The sequence below is a fragment of the Anolis carolinensis genome, chromosome 3, assembly GCF_035594765.1.
Source record: "Anolis carolinensis isolate JA03-04 chromosome 3, rAnoCar3.1.pri, whole genome shotgun sequence".
NCBI lineage: Eukaryota > Metazoa > Chordata > Lepidosauria > Squamata > Dactyloidae > Anolis > Anolis carolinensis.
The window spans coordinates 260481751-260505325 of record NC_085843.1 but is presented as its reverse complement, the minus strand read 5'-3'; the positions used below and the strand labels follow the sequence as shown (position 1 = coordinate 260505325).

Sequence of the window (23575 nt, the reverse complement as noted above, 5' to 3'; positions counted from 1 at the left end):
CTTGTTGGGAACTTCCTGAAGATGGGTGTGATTCGTTTGCTGAATACGTAAGTTACCAAGGACACTGGGCATAGACGGCGGGAGGAACTGTGTGGGCTTTTCCTGTGCAACATGTGTTTAATCTTAATAGCTTGGACCTCCGTCGTCTTTTTGACGGACACTAATTGCCTACTCTGGACTGACTGACTGACTGACTGACTGACTACGACCTCGGACTATCCTTTCTGTGGCTATCGGTGGAACTGGTGAACTGAAGACATCTGTACCTGGCTTTCGACCTTGGACCGGATTGAGACCCCGCTGACCGCTGCTGCCCTGATTGATGTGTTTGAACCCGGAGTTCGCTCGCTGCTCGGAGGAGTAACATCTTAGTTACTCAACCACAGCTTTTGGGTAGCAGAGAGGAATCTGCTGCCAGTTATTTGTGTTTCTTTGAATCTTGTTTACCAGCTTTTGTTTGTTTAAAGTGCCAGGCTGAATTAAGCATTTTTGGTTTAACCTGGATTAAACTCCAGTTTAATCCGGTTTATCTTTTGAAACGTTTTTTAGTTTCTTTTTCTCTGAAGGCAAGTGTTTGCCTAGCCCTTTGTCTTTTACAGGCATTTTTGGTTCTGTAACTTTAATAAACTGTGTTGAATCTTATTTTGGTGGCGTTCTGTCTCTGACAGTAAGGTTATCCATTTCTGCAAGTTCACTTATTTTCATAAGCAAATAGTCTTGTGTTGGAATCATTGCCTTTTCATCTTTGAGTATAGATAATTCTTGCTGCTGTTGTCATGTATCACAATACCCTTTGACATTTGCAGTGTTATTGACTGCTATAATTTTGTGTTCATCCAGAGTTGCAGAGGAAAAGTAGGACGAGTTAGACATGCATGTTATCTAAATTATGTAGAACTTAGTTATTTAAAATGCAAAATTAATTTTGTTAACCTTTTCTGATGAGAGTAAAAGAGCCTTTTTCTAGAAGCATAATGTTAAACCCTCCCATTTTATTCCTTTATAACCAGCTACCCAAAATGTGATAAAAAGTAGACTCTCCTGATTATTTTTGGGATTTAAGAATACAAAGAGAATGTGTTTTGCAAAAAATGCTGTGAAATGTTTTGTAAATCTCAAATAAATCCTCTTAAGCAGATACTCTTAAGTTGTTAGCTTTTAAAAAAAACTATAATGATGTACAGTAGGTGCTGCTTTCTTTCCCAAGGATGGACTCAAACAGCAACCAAGAGGACAATTAGTATGAATCTCTCCCCACATCTCCATATGAATTGATCTATTATCATCTTTTTAAATAACATGCTGAAAACTGTAAAGTGGTTATGGTAGCGTTGTGCAGATTTCTCATAATGTGTAAGTAACGGTTGCAATTCCTATGTATATTGAATGGGCTTACTTCTGAGTAGTAACATAGTCACTGGAAATCTCTTGTAAGAGAAAGTTAGACTGCTTTCATTGTGGAATATCAATGCTAAACTTCAACATAGAATCTCTCATTGAAATATTCATTCTTCTTAGTGCAACATCTTATACTCGTATTTCTCTTGTGCACAAAGGTTTTGGATTTGATTTTCATTATTCGTTTGAGTAGACCAAACATGGTAAAGTAGCACTCTTATACATTCATGCTTCCCTGTGAATATGTCAGTAGGACCTACCTGTTGAAATCATTGTAACCAACTCCTGAGAAGAATAGATTTTCTTCCTATTAGCTTTCTTCACTGCCCATCTTTCAAAAGCAGGGAAATTTAATGGATCCAAAGTTATTATTATATTTGTATAGGAATGTGCTGCAAGTCAAACTTGATAATGTTGTTGCTGTCTGCTGTTGTGAATTATCACGGCTGAAAGAAAATTGTCAACTTGTCTGAAAGTAATATACTGGTTCCAGTACAATATGTTGTTGTGACATTGTGACTGCGTGATTCTCTGAGACATTGGGGCGGGAATGGGACAATGCACACAGGATATCATACCAAACCAAACCAAACTGGTTTTCTGTAATATCTGGATAAATCATCCCTTACATTATCATCCTATATCTAGAAACTGGCTGCCAAAAGAATGAGAACAAAAGTGAATAATTGGCAATTATGCATGCTTTTCCTATTATGTGTTTTGCAGCTCAAGTAACAGTTTGGGTTCTTAAGCAGTGACTTGGTATTGAGTCGAAGCTGAGCTTTTTCAACATACATGAGTATTTTATTCTACGGTGACCTCTTCTGTCATGATACTTCAGTCATATCTACCTACCATGGCTTATTCTACTCTTCTTAATTTGCAGGAGGCTGACACAGATGAGAACCAGGGGACCCTAACTTTTGAGGAGTTTTCTGTGTTTTACAAGATGATGTCATTAAGGCGTGACCTCTACCTGCTGCTGTTGAGCTACAGTGATAAAAAAGACCACCTCACTGTGGAGGAATTTGCTCAGTTTCTGAAGGTAGAACAAAAGGTAAAAATGCAAAAAAAATATTACAAAAGAAAATTCCATTTTTCAATTAAACATAAGCATAAGGGAATACAAATTTCTTTAAAAATTTGTTCATGTTCTACATATTTACTAAATAATCCCTCTATTATTTGTGCCCCTGAAAAATGTTGTCACCTACTGTTAAAAATGGAACATCTTTTTAAAAAATGGAGATGTTTTCACGTATAGCTTACACTTTTTAATTTATTATATATAAATACAGGATTTTAAAAATGAACTCATTTGTTTAAATGAGTTTATTTTGTACATGTTGATGCACATTCATACATTTCATAAAAGAAATGAAAAAGTGGAGACTTCAATCAGATTGTTGCATAATGGGTAGTAATTGTAAAGAGTTTGAATTCTTTCAACATTCAGATCTGAGTGCTCTCAAATCCCAGTCTGTATTATTTTTCTTGTAGGCACCCTGGGATTTTTGTTATTGTATGTGCCCTATACTCAACTTTGAAACTAGAGAAATGCTCTTTCCCTGTTTTTTTAACTCAATATTAACCAAGATTATATGCATGGTATCAATATGTATGTTTGTAGGGAATCACTAGCAGTGGGATACTAATGTTCACAGGGCCAAAGCCAGAAAAAATTTGGGGGGGGGGGGGGGACACTTTTTTTAAAGCAAATCATGAAGAGTAGTTTCATAATGCAAAATAATTTAGAAATCAGGCTCCATCGATAAACTTCAGTGGACACTCAAGACAGATAAACTTCAGTGGATGCTCATTGGGACTTGGTAAACCAGTTAAAATTCATGAGTAAACTAGGCTTTAAAAAAAACTGAAAAATTTTCGGGGGGGGGGGGAGGTTTGAACCCCATACACCCCTCCCCCTTGGCTACATCCCTGTGTTCATTACATCACCATGCTTCTTTCCATAACGTGAAGGGAGAGGAATTTTTAGAGGCCTTGCTTTTTGCACACCCAATAAAACAGACTGTATGCTTCACAGATATGTCTGTAGACTGCATGCTATACATGCTGTTGACACCTGTTATAAAATAATTGGTGTTTTGTTCCACTAGTTCTCTAGCTTCTGCATGTCATCTGTTGTTCATTATCAGTACATTTGTCAGCTGTCATAGCCCCAGTCTGACCGTCCCCATCACCATTCTGTGGGCGCTTTTGGAGTGCGCTCATGCAAGGCAGTTATATTGTGTCCATTACTTCACTCTGGATCAGTGGCTTTGAGAAACACCTGCTGTCCCTTGAAAAGCCGGCAAGCAGGCTCAGCATTTTGACCTCCTTTTTGGGAACAGAATGGGTTCCATGAGAATGGATTGCTCACTGAGCTTTGAAGTAATGCCAATGTGTAACAGAAGATGCATGGGAAACATAAAGAACGTTCATGTACTGTCTCCAATAATGCTGGAGCTTGAAGGCTGGCAGATACTGACCAATAGTCATTGCTCCTATGAGGACTGTAAAAACCAGACAGGTAGATTTCTAGACTGGTCAATGTATAATATTTTACCTTTCTTTGCCTGAAAGGTCTGCTAATTGTCACTAGTCATAATTAAATGGTTTAGAGATACAGGGAATAGTCTGATTCATTTTGTAGTGTGGCTCTGTTGCTCACAAATCTCATGCCAGATGAGCTAAGTCATTACACATTGTATCAGGGTACCACAATTCAACCCCGTGCAACTGAGATTTCAACTGGGTCAGAAGCACAACATGTGAAGTGAGAACACAAGCATTGCTGTAACCCTAGCCGTTGGGTCCTACAACAGACATGTACAGACATACAGGTGCATAGAAAATGCAGAGGCCATGTTTCGGTGTTGAGACAGGCTGGATCCTCTCTCTCTTCATGATCAATGCGTTCTTTAAAAATGGGTGAACCACATGTTTCCCCCAGCTTTTATGCCCCACCACTGCATCTTTATCCAGCAAGAAACATAAAAAATAAAGTCCACAGAGGCTAAAGTCAAATAACCTGTTGGCATCAGCTTATAATTCATTTATTCGATTGCTTGATTATTTAGTTATTTAATTAATTTTATATGTGATGAAAAACTTTTTTAGTATTATTGTTGTTTTTAATGTATTTTGGGGTGCTTAATCCAATAAGCACAATAAAAATGTCCTGCCACATGCACAGTTCTTTCAAAAAGTGATATTTTTCTCATTTAAGTTGTTCAGTTTTGATTATGTGCAGACACTGCTGTTTCAGTGTGCTTTCTGAAAAGATTTTCAGACTGAAAAAAAGTCTCCTATCAATGAATTAAAAGTGTTTTGAAAGTCTGTTAAAACACTTTAACCCCTTTCTTACTGTTTATCCTTTAGTCTTCAAAAGAACCTTTGTGTCATATTACGTAAAATGGCAACAATGTGAATCCATTCATGCTGAAGCATCAGCTCAAACATCACTACAATTGAATAATATAGGATGCAACCATCTTTTTTGGCATATGTGGAGGTTCCAGAACTGAAACTCTGTGGATTTGGTGGGCCTGTTGTACCATTACAAGGGACTTACGGGTTTAATGAATGAGGAAATATTACTTTGTCTCTTGGATTTGTGATACTATTTCTAGGCTACCCAATTCTTATATGTTTTAAGTATTCTATATTCTGGCATTAAAAATCATGAATCAAAAGGGTTACTGGATCAGATATGCACATCTTCTCTCTTGCTCTCTCATTTTCATTAATTTTATCCCCAGAGGTTTCAGTTTCTAATCACTATACTCAGTAAACCAAGGAAATTTAATTTAGTTTCAATACTTTTGCTGTATTGAGATTATTTTATAGTGGAGTGTGTGTGTGTGTCTGTATAATGTTCTGGAAATGAATACACTTTCACATCACTACTAATTTTATGAGCTAAAAGCTAAAGTTTTAGATGTTGTTTCATTACATGAGGACAATTGAATTTTCAGAAATTGCTATAATGGTGATTATGGTTCATTCAAAGGGAACCCTGTTGAACCCAATGGGTCAGTGATAAGTTCATAACGTTTTCATTTGGACTGGTGAAATGTAAACATATTAAGCTACCAGCTGAATTGTGTTCAGTGCTTACGAGATTTTTAATATGTCAAAGTAACTGATAAAATTTGAATTAGGAAAAATAGTAATTGTTCTGCCCCCATGCTATCTTAACTAAGGTAAAGGTCTTCCCTTGACATTAAGTCTAGTCATGTCCGACCCTAGGAGTTGGTGCTCATCTCTATTTCTAAGCCGAAGAGCTGGCGTTGTCCATAGACGCCTTCAAGGTCATGTGGCCGGCATGACTGCATGGAGCTCCATTATCTTAACTACTTGGATGAAAAAAAAGTTTGTATTAAAATGCTGTTGAAATCAATCTGGGATAATTAGTCTGAACCTGTTCACTAGTCCCAATTAGCTACTGAATTGGGGGAGGGGATTGCTGAATTCAGCAATTCTGCACTCATGTAAATCCCATTGATGTAGTGATTTTACTTTAGCTGGGATGAACAGTTGGATTTAGGGTGCAATCTTTACAGTGCCTTCAATCATTTCCTTCATTTCATCTGAATGAGGAAGCTCTCTGCAGAAGAGTTCCATATTACAAGTTGATATGTAGTTTCAGTCAGAAATTGTTTCTAGGTAAGTGAACAGACACACACCAATCATATGTGTTAGCCAGTATCTTTTTTCTAAATACTGAAACACTGTGTATAAGGGTATAAAGATGGGAATGGTGTTATTGAGGCCAAAGGACTGGAATGAGAGAAGAAGCCGGAGGGAACATATCAGCTGCTGTGAGGAATGTTCCTGACAGCAGAGGACAATCCACAGGGTAAACCAGAAATACATCCCAAAGTGCCTGGTAGATACTAGCTGTTTTATTATAGAAAAAGTTCAGTGCATTTCAGACTATAAGCATTTTGGCAGCCTTCTTCAGGGGATATGTAAAAACATAACAATGAAAATAAATCTAAATCTTAAAAAACTAAGCAGAGGACAATGCACTATTAGAAATCCTGGTTCCAACCACACAAAGTTCTCAAGTATCTTGTCATCAGATGTCTACTGCTTGTCAGCATGGAGGAGGGTGTCAAACTGCATTTTCACTTGGAGGAATAAAATGTCTTGAAGTGACCATGATACTTAGAGAAGGTCTTGTTGGAAGTGCTACTGTCATCTGAAGTTCAGTGGCTTAGAACAGGGGGAGTGGACCTCTGGACCCCAGAGCTGAACTATTTCTTAGTGAGAAGACATAGTTGAATTCCATTCCTTACAGCATTTTGTATTTGCTTTTGTGATGGCAGAAAACAGCCACTGCTATTGCTAGCAAAAGAAAAAAATATGTGCCCTTAAGAAATATTATTGAAATTGGAAGTACTAATAGTATTGAAACTTGAGCTATTTATCTGGTGCCGAAATAGATGTGTGACCAAGCAGGTACAGGATTGTCTCTGATCAACAATTCTCTGTTCTTGTTTTTAAAAATAGTTGCAATTCACATAAAAAACCTTTGCCAAAAGCCCAGTAAACATTATAAATATTGACATGAGTTCCCATCTCTCTAAAAGGTCATTGAATAATAGTTTTACTGACATTGTATTCATGGTTGGCTGCACAGAGAATGCGACCATGGGATTTTCAATGAAATGCTGGGGCACGAAGTATGTTTTCACATGTTACCACATACTCTGAAGGATAAAAAATATATCAACTTTGTTTTTGGTACAGATGAGTAATGTGACGACAGAATATTGTTTGGACATCATGAGGAAATTTGAAGTTTCAGAAGAAAACAAGAACCAAAATGTTCTGGGCATAGAAGGTAACACCTTTCATATTTTTCTTTACTTTTACTTTACTTAGATTCCATTTTATAGCGTCACCATACAGCAGTAGTTTAGTAGCATTTTCTTTGGCCAGGCTTAATAAATGTATGAATGAGTGTGAGATCAACCAGACTGCAACTTACTGAGAATAAGAGTAAGGCAGTTACATACTCTGATATGTGAAATAATTTCTTTGTCAGTTTAAATGTCTTAGTCCTATTGACATTACATAAATAATAGGCATCAACAAAAAGACACAGACAAAACAGTGATGATTCACAGTTATGGTAGTTTTTAAGATGAATAAAATGGTTACAGTTGAAAGTAATTGCATATATCACATGTCTGGCATTACATAATAGATTTGAGAAAACGTGTTGAGTCATATTTTGGTTTATTGAAAAAAATTCAGGTTTTCCAACTAGACTCATTATCTGCAGTGCTGGTGAATCTACTTTTTTCTCATCTCAGCTCTTCAACATATAAAAGAAGTGATTGTTATTGACAAAATGTTTGATATTTTACAATAAAAGTTGTTGGGTCCGTTACAAACTACTAATATTATTCAATGTCATGCTGTATAAGTGGCAAATGTCTATAGACAGGGCTACTCTTAGAACGATGCTTTGGCTGTCACGACCCAGGCTACAGAGCACCAATAACCATACGCAGAGGCCAGATTCTATCTAATATCTTTATTAAGGAAATATATAAGATTAATAAAAATAAATGTAAAAGTTAGTTCAGAAGCAGACCTTTCAGAAAAGGTCAAAATTAGTCCAAAAAAGCAATGTCCAATATGAAATATTATGTTCCAAAGTTGTAATCCAATAACCGAAACACTCACTTTGCCAGGCAAAGTGAGGGGAGATGTCAAGGTCCTTTAGTCCATAAACTTGAGCAAGGCTAGGAAATAACTTGATACTTGAAGCAAGGCTTAAAACGTGAAACAAGGTAACAAGGAACAAGAACAAGGTCCGTGGAATAACTTGGTAAAATCCGTGATACAAGGCAAGGTATAGTCCTGGAAAACAAGCAAGGTCCGTAGGTAAACAAAGGCTGGAAACTGGAGCGAAGGCTGGAAGGCAGGGCAAGGCTTGAGCAGGAACGAGGCTTGAAACGGAGCGCGCTGTCCAGACACAACTCGCTCCGGAGGCTGACGAATTGACTCCGCGAAGTTACTACGCGGGTAAAACACCTATATAGAGTCTAACTTTCTCGCCGAAGCAGTTCTCTGGGAACCAGAAACGAAAGCTAAACTCTGGGACCAGATGTTTGACTCCCTAAAGATTCTCACGGAAAGCAGACTTAATTGGGTACATTCTTAGCTGCTATCCTCGCACTCCTGCGCGAAGCTGCTTCCAAACCCCTCTGTTGTTTACAAAACTCACGGCGCAAGAACACGGGAGATGTGGGCTCTGGGTTTGTTTGACATACTTCTGGGACACAACTTTCTTGCAGGTGCAAGGTTCCCAGATCTGCCTGGGAAAGATCTGGCTGAGAAGATTCCAGTTCTGACTGGGAAGGTAAAAACCCCAAGTTTTCTTCTTCATCAGGGATTACAATGTCCTGAGCAGGACTACAAGGCCCATGGGTCATCACATTGGCCTTGTTAAATTTGAAACATCTAGTACTTCTTCTTTCTTATAATCGCAAATGTTGCCAGTCCTTTGCTGTAACACTTACACTGTCAATTCTTTACCATGTGGATTGAGACCAAAGTTTTGAAAACTATCAACTTGCAGATGTAACTCCCAGAATTCCTTAGCCAGCAGAGCCAGTAACCAAAAAAGTAATTAGACTCATCATCTATCAAGAGAGCCATCACTACAATTTGGGGCTATAGCATTGGTGTAAGGGTAGGAGGAAAGATACTTGCTTTGACCCAATTTGGTGGTAGCATTCCTTAGGTTAGTTTATACCTAGCCTGTCTTATCTGCCCCCCCAACCCCCCCCCCCCCAAATAAGCCCCAATGCATTTAATCACATGGAATGGCATCAGTCTCTTCCCATCACCATTTTAGGGAGCAAGAAGTATTTGTTTCTTTTGACCAGTCCTAGTCCAAGATACTTTGCCACTTGAGGTAGGACAGCAAAGAGCGAACCTACTTACCCGAATTAGAATACTGATCAGACCCTGCCAAGTTATTTCGGCACATTAGACACAAAACCCACAAAGTACCAAGCCCCACTTTCTGCCAACAGAAATACAATAAAAATGAACTTAATAAGTATTTAGTGCTCTTTCATGACACTCAATATTTGATGCCTGTAGTGGCCTTTTCAGTCTCTCTTAACTTGCTTTTCACTGTGCTCTCTGGTACAGTGATTTAATGCCCCATTTCCCTAGGTTCTGTGCATATGCAGATTTCCATCTGTGCCTCTCCCATCTGGATGAGAAATTTCTCCTATGTAAGTAAGTACTGTACACACAGTTGACCTCTCCAGTTCAAAGCCTGGAACTATAAAACTAAAATTCTGCTAAATCTGTTGTTTAGGGCAGCACCTGATTTCCTTCTTCCCTTTCCAGTTTTGGCCTGAGCTTGTATGTAGAATTCACATGTTTTTAATGGATACAAAGATTCCAGTTTCAGACATAGACATTAAGTATGAAAACTTATTTTCAGAAATGTTGTTGGATGAAATCTGATAACAGTTATGTTTATCTGTTTGCTAGTAGAATGGGTTTGTTACTTGAACTGTGACATGAACTGTGTTGCTTAACCCATAGTAATTAGTACAGGGACGCTCTCTAGGGTCCATGCAGGAAGGGGTTTTCCCCCTAATCCAGTGGTTCTCAACCTGTGGGTCCCCAGATGTTTTGGCCTTCAGCCCGCAGAAATCCTAACAGCTGGTAAACTGGCTGGGATTTCTGGGAGATGTAAGCCAAAACTCCTGGGACCCACAGGTTGAGAACCACTGCCCTAATCACAGATGTCCTCTTCATTGCCTAGAGGAAACAGTTAAAAAAACAACCTTACTAAACATGTTTTGTTGTTCTGGGACCTTCATAACACTACATTACAACTTGTTTATTACTGAAGTGCATGTTTATGGTTCTACTTGAATTTCTCTCCTTTTCTGCTCATCTTCATTTTGTAAAATATATGCTAAAAGCTCTATTTGCCTATTGACATTCTGTCTGGTCTTGGTTTCAGTAGGGAAACCCTGCTACTTAATATGCATTGCAAATCAGCTGTACCCCTAATTTTATACATCATTGATCGGACCTTACCTTGGTGATAAGAAAAAAATACAGTTTGACATTAAGAAGAACCAATGTGAAGAATTTTTTGCAAAAGAGTTTATTCTTTGTGTTGTCGAAGGCTTTCATGGCTGGGATCACAGGGTTGTTGTATGTATTCTGGGCTGTATGGCCATGTTCCAGAAGTATTCTCTCCTGATGTTTTGCCCACATCTATGGCAGGCATCCTCAGAGGTTGTGAGGCATGGATAAACTAGGCAAGGAAAGGAAAAAATATATATCTGTGGAGAGTCCAGGGTGTGACAAGAGTCTTTTGTCAGTTGGAAGCTAGCATTAATGTTTCAGTTAATCACCCTAATTAGCATTGGAAAGGTTTGTCTCTTGCCTGAGGGGCATCCTTTGTTCAGTCATTAGCCGTCCTTGGGGCTTCTCTGTCCTCAGAATGTTGCTTCCCATCTTCTGTTTTGATTTTAGAGTTTTTAACCAGTATTTTCTACCAGTATTAAAAAAAATCTGGCTACCAGTATTACAAAACTCCAAAATCAAAACAGTAGATGGGAACCAACACTTTGAGGGCTTGACTGAACAAAGGATGCCCCCAGGCAAGAGACAAAACATTTCCAATGCTAATTAGGGTGATTAACTGAAACATTAATGCTGGCTCCCAGTGACAAAGGACTCTTACCACACCCTGGACTCTACACAGATATATATTCTTTCCTTTCCTTACTTAGTTTATCCATACCTCACAAATTCTGAGGATGCCTGTCATAGATGTGGGCGAAACGTCAGGAGAGAATACTTCTGGAACATGGCCACACAGCCCGAAAGACATACAACAACCCTGTGATCCCGGCCATGAAAGCCTTCGACAACACAACCCTGAGTTTATTCTTCTTAGCTTTCCTTCTGCATTTATTACCTTCTGCCTCAACATGCCCATTACTAGTGCTTTCCAGATGTGTTGGACTACAACTCCTATCTTCTGCAGCCAGTGTGGCAGTTTACATAAATGTATGCAAGGGGAGTTGTCATCGAAGTCATCTAAAAGTATGAAGTTAGCATGTGCTGCTGTCTCATTTCAATATTTTAATTAAGATTGGAAGCCTTCTAGATTGAAAACATTGCCTTAGTCTCAATCAGTTTTATGGCATTTTTTAACAAATGGGTATATGCAGCCATCTTGCCATTAAAGGTATCACTATATATTGTGGTTGAATGGGCAGCCCTAGCATGCTTGTCTCTTTATGCACATAGGACTTCCACCTCCCATTGCAGTAAATGAAGCAACCCATACACAAAGCGGCTGAACACCCAGAACATATGGCTCCATAGGAGCAGGACTATTATATTTTCCAAACCCTCTGAAAATCTTCTCCTTGGTTCCTATTAAGTGAAACAGGAACAAAAACTTTCCCTATAAGGCAGTGGTGGCAAACCTTTTAGAGACCAAGTGCCCATATCACAATCCAAAAGCAGCTGTAAGGCGAGCAGGTGGTGTGTGTGTGTGTGTGTGTGTGTGTGTGTGTATGTGAGTGCCTAGGCAAGTGGGAGGAGGGGAACAGTGTGTATGCCAGGAGAGAAGGCGCTGCCTGCCCCATGTTCACCACAGCTCCCAGTGGCACAATGGGCTAAACCAGTGGTTCCCAACCTGGTGTCCCCAGATGTTTTTGGCCTTCAACTCCCAGAAATCCTAACAGCTGGTAAACCCTTGTGCCAACAGGACTGCTGATTGAGAGGTCAGCAGTTCGAATCTGGTGAGCAAGGTGAGCTCCCATCTGTCAGCTCCAGCTTCCCATGCGGGGACATGAGAAAAGCTTCCCACAAAATGGTAAAACATCTAGGCATCCCCTGGGCAACGTCTTTGTAGACAGCCAATTCTCTCACGCCAGAAGCGACTTGCAGTATGTTCTCAAGTTGCTTCTGACATGATTAAAAAAAAAACATATTGTACAGCAGAAGTTGCTATCATATTCTCAATGTGGAAGTAAAATTAAACAGCTTGGTTTGCTTTTGCTATAGGGAGTCTTGAATGTCACTGTGAATTTGTTGTCATCTGTGACTTCAAGTCATTTCTGATTTATGGCAATCATCAGGTGAACCTTTCAGAAGGTTTTCTTGAAAAGATTTGTTCAGAATTATCTAGGGTCTAATCACTGCCCAGGTGAGAGGAACTTTTTGGCTTAAAAGAAACTTGGGCATGTTTATTGTCCCTTGGTTCCTGTTCTTGGTTGGAATGAGAGTGATTAGCGACCTCCCATTGTTTATGAATATGAATGAAGCAAAGGAACAGGTGGACTTGTTGCATGTGAGGCAGTGGTTTAACAAAGAGGGTGACAAGGCAAAGTTGAATGAAAATTTAGGAGTAGAGATCTGCCTTTGGTGGTGGAATAATATTTTATTGTCAGTGGGCTAAATTTAATTGTTAATTGAAAATAGAGTTGCACAACTGAACCCGTAAAAGTCATATAAGAGTCGACGTGTCAAGTTCCCATTGACCCAGTTTGCCTACTTTTGTTCGGACTGACAATTGGATTAAGCTCAGCACTGTTGCATATGTATATAAAATATCTGATTGTATAGTTAGGAAATGTTTATACTCTACGTATATCTTTTTTTTTTTAAGGCTTTACAAACTTTATGCGCAGTCCTGCCTGTGATGTGTTCAATGCGTTACACAGTGAGGTACACCAAGATATGGACCAGCCGCTCTGCAATTATTTCATTGCCTCCTCTCACAATACGTATCTAACTGGAGACCAACTTCTCTCTCAGTCTAAAGTTGAGATGTATGCTCGAGTCCTACAAGATGGCTGTCGATGTCTTGAAGGTATCCTTTTTATTATTTTTATTGAATTGAATGTTGTTTGCACTGAAAACAAACATTAATGCCTCCAAACAGAGATCACCCCCTTCCCATCTATTGCATGAGGACCATTTAATGCAACTTTCTCTGTGGCAAGCTTTTTAAAAATACAATATTATTATTACTGTTGTTCTTGTTATAATTGTTTGTATTGCACACAACAAAATGCCTTCTAATTGGGAACAGCAACATGAGATAAAGGAAACAGGAATCCTATCTGAAATTGATATAATTTCATAACCTTGTTTGGACATACTCATTTAAAAAAGAAAGAAAAAACTATGTTGAAGCTGATGCAACAAAGCTTTGCAGTTATTTAGAAAGTGTTCTATGATTCTATGCTCAATTGCCATCTAGAACATTTAATTCCTGTGGTTTGCATTTACAAAGTTATATAGCAGCATTATGTTCCTTTGTAATTATTATTATTATTATTATTATTATTATTATTATTATTATTATTTATTATATTTATTTATATCCTGCTTAATCCCCCCAAAGGGGACACAAAGCACATTGACATAAGAACATTAGTATGTAATTTAAAATACACAAAATTGCAAACATTAAAATAGAATTAAACACAAACAGCACTAAATAAATCACAGTTAAAATCCATCAAACAGTTGTAAATACAGATAAGACGTCTTCCTTAGGGTATCCTAATCAAAACTGATTTTGGAATCCATTCAGATGCATCTAATAGATTCAGGTAGCACTTGAGAATGTTAAACTAATCATGTGAGGCAAGTTGAATCAATATTCAGTCAGGTGAAATGTGCCAGGCACCTGAAATTTTTGTACAACTAACTATTTTATTAGCTTCTGAAAAAGAATCTATGCCATACATAGGATCAAATTAGATGTGATGGTCAAGTGTCATTAGCGATGACATTGATTTGAAAATGTAATTAATGTAAGCATTCCTGGTTTTTAGTATTTGCAATGGGGAATTTGGAACTTTCCTTCATCTCACTGACAACTGTTGCCCTACTGATGGTCCCCCGGGGGAAGTTCACACTAGTCTAGTTTAGTCAACACTTTGCATACCATCAGTGTAAACATTACAAAATCAAATTATCTCACTATACCCACACTGATCAGAGCATATGAATTCAATCTCCAGAATATATTCACAGTCAAAGCTGCAGGTGTTTCAGGAAACAGGTAATTTGAATATGAATACTAAAGGTTACAGAGTGACATATTGACCTTTTGTGAATAAATGAAACATTCTCATTCATTTCATTGGACTTATCTTTCTACATGTCCTATGGAACAAAATGAGGAAGCTCCATGTTGATGCAGAAGCATCAAGTCAGTTTAAGTCACTGCCTCAGAGTGTGGTGGATGTCTTTTTTGGAGGCTTTTAAACATAGGCTGGACAGCCATCTGTCCAGAGTACTTTGTGCTTTTCCTGCATGGCAGGGGGGTTATTTATTTATTTACAGTATTTATATTCTGCCCTTCTCACGCCGAAGGGGACTCAGGGCGGATCACATTGCACACATATAAGGCAAACATTCAATGCCACAACATAGAACAGAGACAGAGACAAACGCAGGCACGGGCTGGCCTCGAACTCACGACCTCTTGGTCAGAGTGATTTGTTGCAGCTGGCTGCTAACCAGCCTGCGCCACAGCCCGGCCTTGGACTAGATGGCTCATGTGGTCTCTTCCAATTCTATGATTCTAAGACAGGAATGTGGAATATTTTCTTTTTCTGTTTAGAGCTGTGTTTATTGGTAGTTATCTGTTGGGGCCACATGTTGACAGTGGACAGGACAGGGCAAGAGCCTCAGTGTGGTGGAGATTTTGCTCTCTTTTTAACACCTGCCCCACTTTCACCTTTTCTCTTTGTCTCTCTTCCCTTCTTTCTATATGCCCAGCTGGCTTCTGGAAAGGATATCTCTTATTGCTTTCAATGCATTTTTGAAATTAGGCAGAGGGTCACAGGTTGATTTTCGCCCATTAAGGGATTGGTTAATTGGGACCATGTAGAATTCTCAGGAGTATGCTCTAATTACATGAGACGCAAACAACAGAACTAATTATCCATTGCTAATTTGGACTTGAAGGGCAAGACATTTTAAGAGCATGAAGGGAGCGGTTGGCTGTTTTGGAGTGTTTTTGTGCGATTCATGTCTACTTTGGTTAGCCCCTCATATGTCTGCCCAAGAAACCAGTTGTGTGTGTGTATACATAGAAAATCTTCTTTTTTAACACATATATCCCCAAATCGTCATAATACGAGTGAAGTGCTAGTTAGGGTTTTTACTAAAACATCTGCCATGGTTTTCTTGCCAGGAATACTCTTGCTGATTATGCTTGATGGTAATAATAGCATGACAGTCAGCTTTAATCATTTGCCAGCATGAGCTTGGTAGACTATGAAGGATGAGATCGGATGCATGCAGTAAGAGAATATCTATTTGCTGATCAGGATTTGCATGTGCCGGAGTATGTTCTGGGAACATCTCTCCCTCAACCACCACGTACTTTCCATCAAAAAGGATAATCCATTCCTTGAAGGAATATTTGTATAATATTTAATTTTCCTGTCTTATTAGTTGACTGCTGGGATGGTCCAGACGGAGAGCCAGTCGTGCATCATGGTTATACCCTTACTTCCAAAATACTTTTTAAAGATGTATTAGAAGTGATCAACAAAAATGCTTTTGTTAAAAATGAGTAAGTATACTAGAAACCAGACAGTAACAGTACATGTTTATGAATGCAGTATATGCAGTTTCTAAAAAGAGAAAATCAAGCCGATTTCCTCCCATTACCAGAGCTTGAAAATGTATCCTTTTGGACTACATCTCTCAGAATCCCAAGCTACTATGTCCATGGCTCTGCTGGTCAGGGGCTTCCAGGATTTGGATTGTAAAAAGTAAGATTTTGAAACTTTTTATACTACCCTGCGTGCTTTACTGGCATGTTTTAAAATGCTTTCTTTTCCTTCATTTCAAGGCATTTTTACTCATAAGATTATTTATTTGTGTTCAATAAGATTTACTTCCTACAAAGTATCCTTAGAATTGCAACCATAGGGCAGGATTCAGAAGAAGTTAGGCAAATTGGTCAAATCTGTTTTATGCAATTTATGTTGAAGTGTTCACAGGTTCACAGGAATGCATGGCATTAACCATCAATTTATGTGGGATTGTATTTTCTTTGCTCCACTTTTGAGTCTTGAGAGTGAGTGGCAATAACAATCTACTAGTAGTAAATAGGACTTCCTGGTCTCTTCATCAGTTGCCTTCTTTTACAGCATGGCTGTCTCTATGAGAAAGCCAACTGACACTGCATTTGATATCTTCAGATTGTGTCCCTTGGTAGATTTTGACCCTCTTCCTCATGGCAGCAGAATATAGGAAGCAGGAAACAGTATGGTTATTATGAAACTGTGAGGTTCATTCTGATTTGTAGTATATTTGGACTTAATGACTGAATACAAACAAGTTCCTGCTCAGCTCCAAAGTCCCATCCTTCTGAGAGACACATGAGAAAAAGTCAGTCTCCCTCCCTCTGGAAATTCAAGACAGTTAAACGGACCTTTTTCTACTCTCTAATCATCTAAGTTTCCTCTGAGAAGGCTCTGATTTCCATAATTTTGTGTACAGAAGCCAGCTGGTACGTTCATGTCTTGCTTCAGTGCTATGAGCAGTAGAGCATCTTTCACCATCACAGTTTGTCACCATTGGCAACTCTTCTGCCTAATGATATAGAAGAGGCCTGGTTGGCCATAGGAAAGCATCAATGACTTTCGGAAAGAAGATTAAGAGAACACTTGGAGCTAATTTTCATTATCCACTTCTGTTTCCCATTACTAAACGGATTATTAAAATGTGTTCCATTGATCTAATATCCTATTTTCATACCTACCAGTGAGGCTGGTCCAGAGGAGGAAATGAAATTCTTGATGGCAACTGTTCAAAAATGAAAATGGCTATTAAAAAATGAAGAAACAAAGTTGTAAAATCAGCATGCACAAACATTTTGCTTTGTTCTGTAATTGGTACAAGATAAATCATCCTGACCTTGGAGATTTTCATATTCCCCTTTTCATTTTCTTGTAGGTTTCCAATTATACTATCTATTGAAAATCACTGCAGTATTCAACAGCAAAAGAAAATTGCTCAGTACCTCAAGGAGATTTTCAGTGACAAGCTGGACTTGACTTCTGTGAATGCTGGGGATTCTAAACAGCTTCCAAGTCCACAAAGTTTGAAAGGCAAAATCCTAATAAAGGTAAGTGGCTATTTGATTAGGTGCCAAATTGTTGTTTTTACCTAAACCCTGATTTGTCTGGCCGTGGCTGTGCTGGTGTCAGATACATCTTCGGATCTGTAACTATGGACTCTAGAAAGTTAAAAGATGCAATGAGATCTTTGAAATCAGACATACATGTCTTGTGTTGCATCAGATTGTTGGTCCCTCTTCCTTAGAGATGGAACTTGTATGTTCTTTGTGCTACATGCAACTCTTCCAGGGCTTTGTGTAATCCCAGGCCCCTGAACCCCTCCCAAATTGTAAGGAAGAAATGCCAATGTAGAGTCCTGTATTGATCCTAGGGTTCCATGAAGGCTGACTTGAATTCAAACATCCTGCACCCGCCAACCCCCACCCCCTGACACGTACAGATCTAGATAATGTGAAGGTTATTTTCAGGTAGTGCCATAGGAATGAAAACTGGTCATCATGGCATCTAGCTTCTTCCACATCAAACTTCCTCAATACTGTCTACAACGGACTTCCCTTGCAGTTGCTACATGTAGGTTCGCACAATGGCATCTGGAGATACTAGAGATGAAATCTGCCGCTTTCAACGTGCCAACTCTGCCCATGAAATACAGTTATCCATCCATATTTTCAGTTTTGACTGTTTGAGATTTGATTATCTGCAGATAACTGTTTTCTCTAGAAATTTCTGAGTCTTCCAGTGTGACTCTATGGTCAGATTCCTTCAGTCATGCAGCAGGTTCTAGAGATACCTAGAAAGTACACCTCTCTAACAATCTCTAGGTTCTCCAGTGCAGTTCTGTAGACTGTTCACACTGGAAGTAGGCCTTGGAGATGGCCTGCACGGTATGTGGCCTTCAAGGAATCCACAATCCCTGACTATTGGATTATCTGGCTAGGGCTTCTGAGAGTTGGAGGCCCAGACACCTGGAGGGTTACAGGTTGTGCTGACTTGCCATAGAATTATGCTAAAAGACTTAGAAATTCCTGGAGAGATGTTCTCAAGTCAGTAATTTCTTTATTTGCTCTCTCCTCCTCCCCCACTTTCATGGGGGTCCAGTATCCCTGAACCCAGCTAATGTGGAGGGTTGTTTGTACCTTCCCTCATCTAGTTGTGGAATCATATTGCCACAGTATACTCAGTAGAGCCTATGTTTAAGTACATCCAGCAATGGAGAGATCTTCAGCTATCATTGTGATCTTTTTCTTTGCTGGAGCAGCATGTACCATTAGGATATTTTCCCAAACATTTTGCTGAAATCAGTGTCTTTGAAGTCCTGCTTTCTGGATCATCAATGAACCTATCTCTGTCCTTTACCATAGGATAACACTTCAGAAAAAAAGCATCCTTGATGTCATTGTGATGTGTCTTCAGGTCATTTCTGACTTATGGCAACCCCCAAGACAAATTCCATGTTTTTTCCTTGGCCTGATTTGTTAGAGGGGTTTTGCTTTTGGCTTCCTCTGAGGCGGGGAGAGTATGTCTTGTTCATGGGTTTCCATGGCCCAGTGGGGATTTATACCCTCATTTCTATAATCACAGTCCAATGTCAAACCATTATACCATGCTGGCTGTCTCCCCTTAATCTCTCTTCTCTAGGGCAATATATGTGCTTGCCTCAGATGCAGTTAGAATAAGGTGAAATTGCTAGTGGACCATTCCTCATCTGTTGGCAATATTAATTGATTTGATCAGATTTTTTTAAAAAAAAAATCTCTTCAGAAACAGAAGACAATAATCCTTGTACTGTTTGGAGTAGGGTAGAGGATGGAGTTACACATAAGAGGAATTCAGAATAGTGTGTCCCTGAATGTTCATTTTTCTAAATCACTTTAGGTGTGTGCATCATGATGAATTTACAGATGGAATGAAATTTCACCAGGGTTGATATTCTCAACAACAATAGCATTATTGTGCATTTAAGACTTGTGTGAGATGTGAAAGAAGTTTTTAAGAAAGGAAACAGGTGAATGGCTAAAGTGCACATAATAGGGGTGGAAATTGCAGAAACACATTTCAGCCAGTAGGGAAAGATGAATCAAATGAATTGTGCAGATGCTTGACAGATTTGGAAAAAGTGTATGTAAACGTGCATGAAATATGTGAAAAAAACATTGAGTCTTGCAGCATAGTATAAAACTGTGGGAAGAAGATGTAGATGTGATTCAGAGCTTCTCAATTAAAACGGAACTGAGAGATCTTCCTATCCCTAACTGAAATAAATACCTATGTTACATTTCCTGAGCTGAGCATGGGATTCTTGTTCATCTGGCAGGAGAGTAAGCAACAAATGTTTCTGACAAATGACAGAGCTACCAAATTTAATGACAGAACAAACAAAAGGCAGAGTAAGCTAAACCTTCCTTGAAAGGAGGCTTCATGGAGCCTTTGGGTTTATCTTTCACAGAACAGATGCTCTTCATTGCTTGCAAAGTCTTCCTTGAAAACATACTATCTGTTGTTACTGTTATGTTTTTTGTTAGAGAAGAGCAACATGTAATTTGAATACTAAATATCTCCTGACAATATGCCATCTAGATCCACATCTAGATCCATGGACTCATTAACACTGGAACATGATGGAATGCAGTCTGCACATTTTACTCATCTCTTACTACCTGAGTGCAAATTGGCTTGACATGGTGCACTTTTTTTTCTAACTCTGTTTTGAACAAGAGGTACTGCAGCAGTTATTAGATGATGACAAGCCATGCGAGGAGAACATCCTCTATTCTTATTGACTTTTGGTACTGATTGAATACATCAGTAGATGGTGAGCATGCTTTGGAACATGCACATTTAATTTCCTGATCTTCAATCTTGGTCAGAGCTTTTATTAAAAATATGGGCCCAATATCACAAATAATCTGTTTGGACAAGGAAGATGTCTTTCTGAGTGTCTCTCGCAAGTGAGTCTTGCAAAGTGCTGTTAATAGTGAGCAAGACTTATTTCTTTAAGATAGACAAATATGGAAATAAATGCTAGATACACTAAGGAAATAAATAAAACTGTCATTTCTCAGCATAGTAGTTGTGTCCTTAGCCACTTGCTTGAACAAATGCATCCTGCAATGCAGTTTGTCGAATTCTTCAGAATCTGACTTTGTGATACTGAATATATTGGTCTTAATATTTGAACATATAGGCCATCTGTGCTACTCTGTAACCCAGATTCTGTAGGCAGTTTACACCAAAAATTAAAAGACAATACAACTTGTGGATCTTTGCTAGCCTGAATTTGGAGAAGTTACATTCACCCAGGAAGCTATTGACATTTCTCTACTGAGGCATTCAAAAAGGACAGAAGTGGTGACTACAGTAGAGTTGTGAGGGTCAGAGCTTCTTTTACATTCAGACTGGATGTACTCAGTTCTTGCCTTTTGCCACTCTACTCAGAGAAGGGGATGGTTCTTTTAAAAAAAGAGTAAAGGTACAAAAATTGCATTGACCTGTGAATATCTTGACTCGTTTTTTTGGAGTGTGGTCAATATTTTGACTAAAATTTCTAGGCATATAAATATACACAGTATCTCTGCTACAGAGTTTGTACTACAAAAAACCAGAGTTCACAACTTTTGAAAATGGAGCTAGAGAAAGGTTGTGCTTTTCTACTCAGTTTGGGGGGGATTATAAGTACAAAACTGACATTTGCAAGTCCTGCGCTGTACCTGACATTGTTGTCTTGAACAAGTCAATCTGGCCTGCCTCCAAAAGTTGTGTGAGCTCTGTGGAGCCATTGATAGGATGTTATGCAAAACCATTGCTGCAATTGCAAAAAATCCCCTAGTATACAGTAAGAGACCAAAATGCATAGTAGGAGGCCAGTCCAACATTCCACTCCCAAAGTGGTCAACCATATGTCCACAGAAAGCTCACAAGCAGGACATGAATGCAATAGCATCCTCTCACTAATCTCCCCCGACATTTGGAATTCAAGGCCATGCTACCTCTGATATTGAAAGTAATTGTATAGCTATCATAACTATATGTCAACCAGAAACAAGCTGCCTACATCTGTGTGTTCCATGTGAATCCCTAATAAGACTCCTTTCTTTCAGTCCATGTTGGCTGTCAAAGGTGACTTGTCTCTTTTCTGCTTTTAGTTTTGCCTCAGAAACTTCAACAGAGTGTCAGCCTTTACATTCTCTTGCTGCAGAGCAAAGGTGAACAAGATTCTTTCACACAAAGATATGGTGTTCAAAAAAGCTATTTGCAGACAGGAGCATTTGAAACCTGGCCTTTAATAAGCCTCCTCTCCATGATTTTTTCCTGTCAAAGAATTTGTCTTCCTGAAGGCTTTGTTGCTCTTGTTAAAAAGCATGTTGGGTCCTGGCATGTAAAGAAAAATACGATGGCTCTGTATTTGAGAAATATGAGGACCCTGGAATTTTAAGTCATAGATGTATAGTATTTTCATTACTGAGTCCTTCAGATGTCCTCAGTATGTATGGCTTTGTCAACACTGATGTTCACATAGTTGCAAGACTGTTCTCAAATATCAGATGCCTAAAATTAAATACAATGCCCTAGAGGAAATGCCATGCTTAACTGTTTTGGTAGCTTAAGTGTAATTATGATCTCAACATTACAGAAATACTACAGTTAAGCTCTGGTGAATGTATATGTGGAGATATCAAGAGATGTATTTGTTACAAATATAAGAAAGAAGTGGTGAAACTGACTGGAGGCCAGTGTTCAAAATGCACTTTTTAAATTGTACTGAACAGAGTGGACAGGAAGATATCATATATAGAATCAGATCATTGCTATCCCATCCCCTGTCCATGTTCAAGCTATCCTAAACCCATTCAGGATCATTCATAGCTTTCCAGAGCAGAAGGGTAGAATATGTCCTTGTTTCTGCTCTATCTTTCAGAAGCTTCCAGTATCATTGATCCTGGTATCTTTCTGAATCACATTGCTGGGATGGCACTTTTTCCTTCACGGAGAGGCAAATCCAGAAGATAGTGCTCTCCTTGATCTCTGGTTTTAGGGATTCCTTGGGGGCTCTGTCCCCATGCTGTTTAATATATACAGTAGAGTCTTGGTTAGCCAAGCCTCACTTATCCAAGTTTCTGGATAATCCAAGCCATTTTTGTAGTCAATGTTTTCAATATATCATGATATTTTGGTGCTAAATTCATAAATACAGCAATTACAACATAACATTACTGCTTATTGAACTACTTTTTCTGTCAAATTTGTTGTATAACATGATGTTTTGGTGCTTAATTTGTAAAATCATAACCTAATTTGATGTTTAATAGGCTTTTCCTTAATCCCTCCTTATTATCCAAGCTTCTGCTGGCCTGTTTAGCTTGTGAGACTCTACTGTACTTGAAACTGGTGGAAGTGGATGCCACTTTTTGACACAATTCAAGGAAACGATTTCAGTCCTAAACTGGTGCCTGTTATCTGTAATGGGTGAGGGCAAACAAATTTAAACTTTATCCAGACAAGATGGAAGTAGTGCTTGTCAGCTTGAAAGCATATATGGGGGTAGGAGTTCAGCTTGTGCTGAATGTGTTTACAATCATGGTAAAGATGCAGGCCTTTTGCTTGAGTGGTTTCCTCAATTCAACCATGAACCTAGAAGCTCAAATTTCAGTGGTGTTCAATAGTGTATTTGCACAGTTAAGGCCCAGGTTTCTGCATTTGTCTAGGAGCACATTTTCAATGTGTGTGCCAACTGCACACTTTTCTTCAGATGCCAGATCTGGCTATGGTGGTAGATGCCTTTGTTATGATCCATTTGGATTACTGTGCATGGAGCTGCCTTTGAAAAGTGTTTGGAAACTTTGGCTCATCCAAAAAGTTGTGTCCAGATTATTAATCAGGGCTGGCTACAGGGAACACACAACCGCCTCAAATGCCCAGTTTATTTCTGGACACTCTTTCTAGGCCGTGATAATTGCTCACAACCTTATACTCCCAATCTCAATTAAGGGGGTAGTGGTTGAGTTTGAGGCTCACCTGGCAGCTTGTTCTGGATCCAGGACTGCAGG

General features: G+C 38.9%; 1 protein-coding gene across 7 annotated transcripts in view; it reads left to right on the top strand.

Annotated features, from left to right (window-relative positions):
• plch1 (phospholipase C eta 1) overlaps positions 1-23575 on the top strand; it is a 218679-nt gene that overhangs the window by 81402 nt on the left and 113702 nt on the right. For all 7 annotated transcript variants that reach the window (XM_062976689.1, XM_062976686.1, XM_062976688.1 and 4 more), the window contains 5 exons: positions 2285-2455; positions 7156-7249; positions 13085-13288; positions 15895-16015; positions 17407-17578. In XM_062976689.1, coding sequence (XP_062832759.1) covers positions 2285-2455; positions 7156-7249; positions 13085-13288; positions 15895-16015; positions 17407-17578 — 762 coding nt within the window. The remainder of the gene's footprint in view (positions 1-2284; positions 2456-7155; positions 7250-13084; positions 13289-15894; positions 16016-17406; positions 17579-23575) is intronic.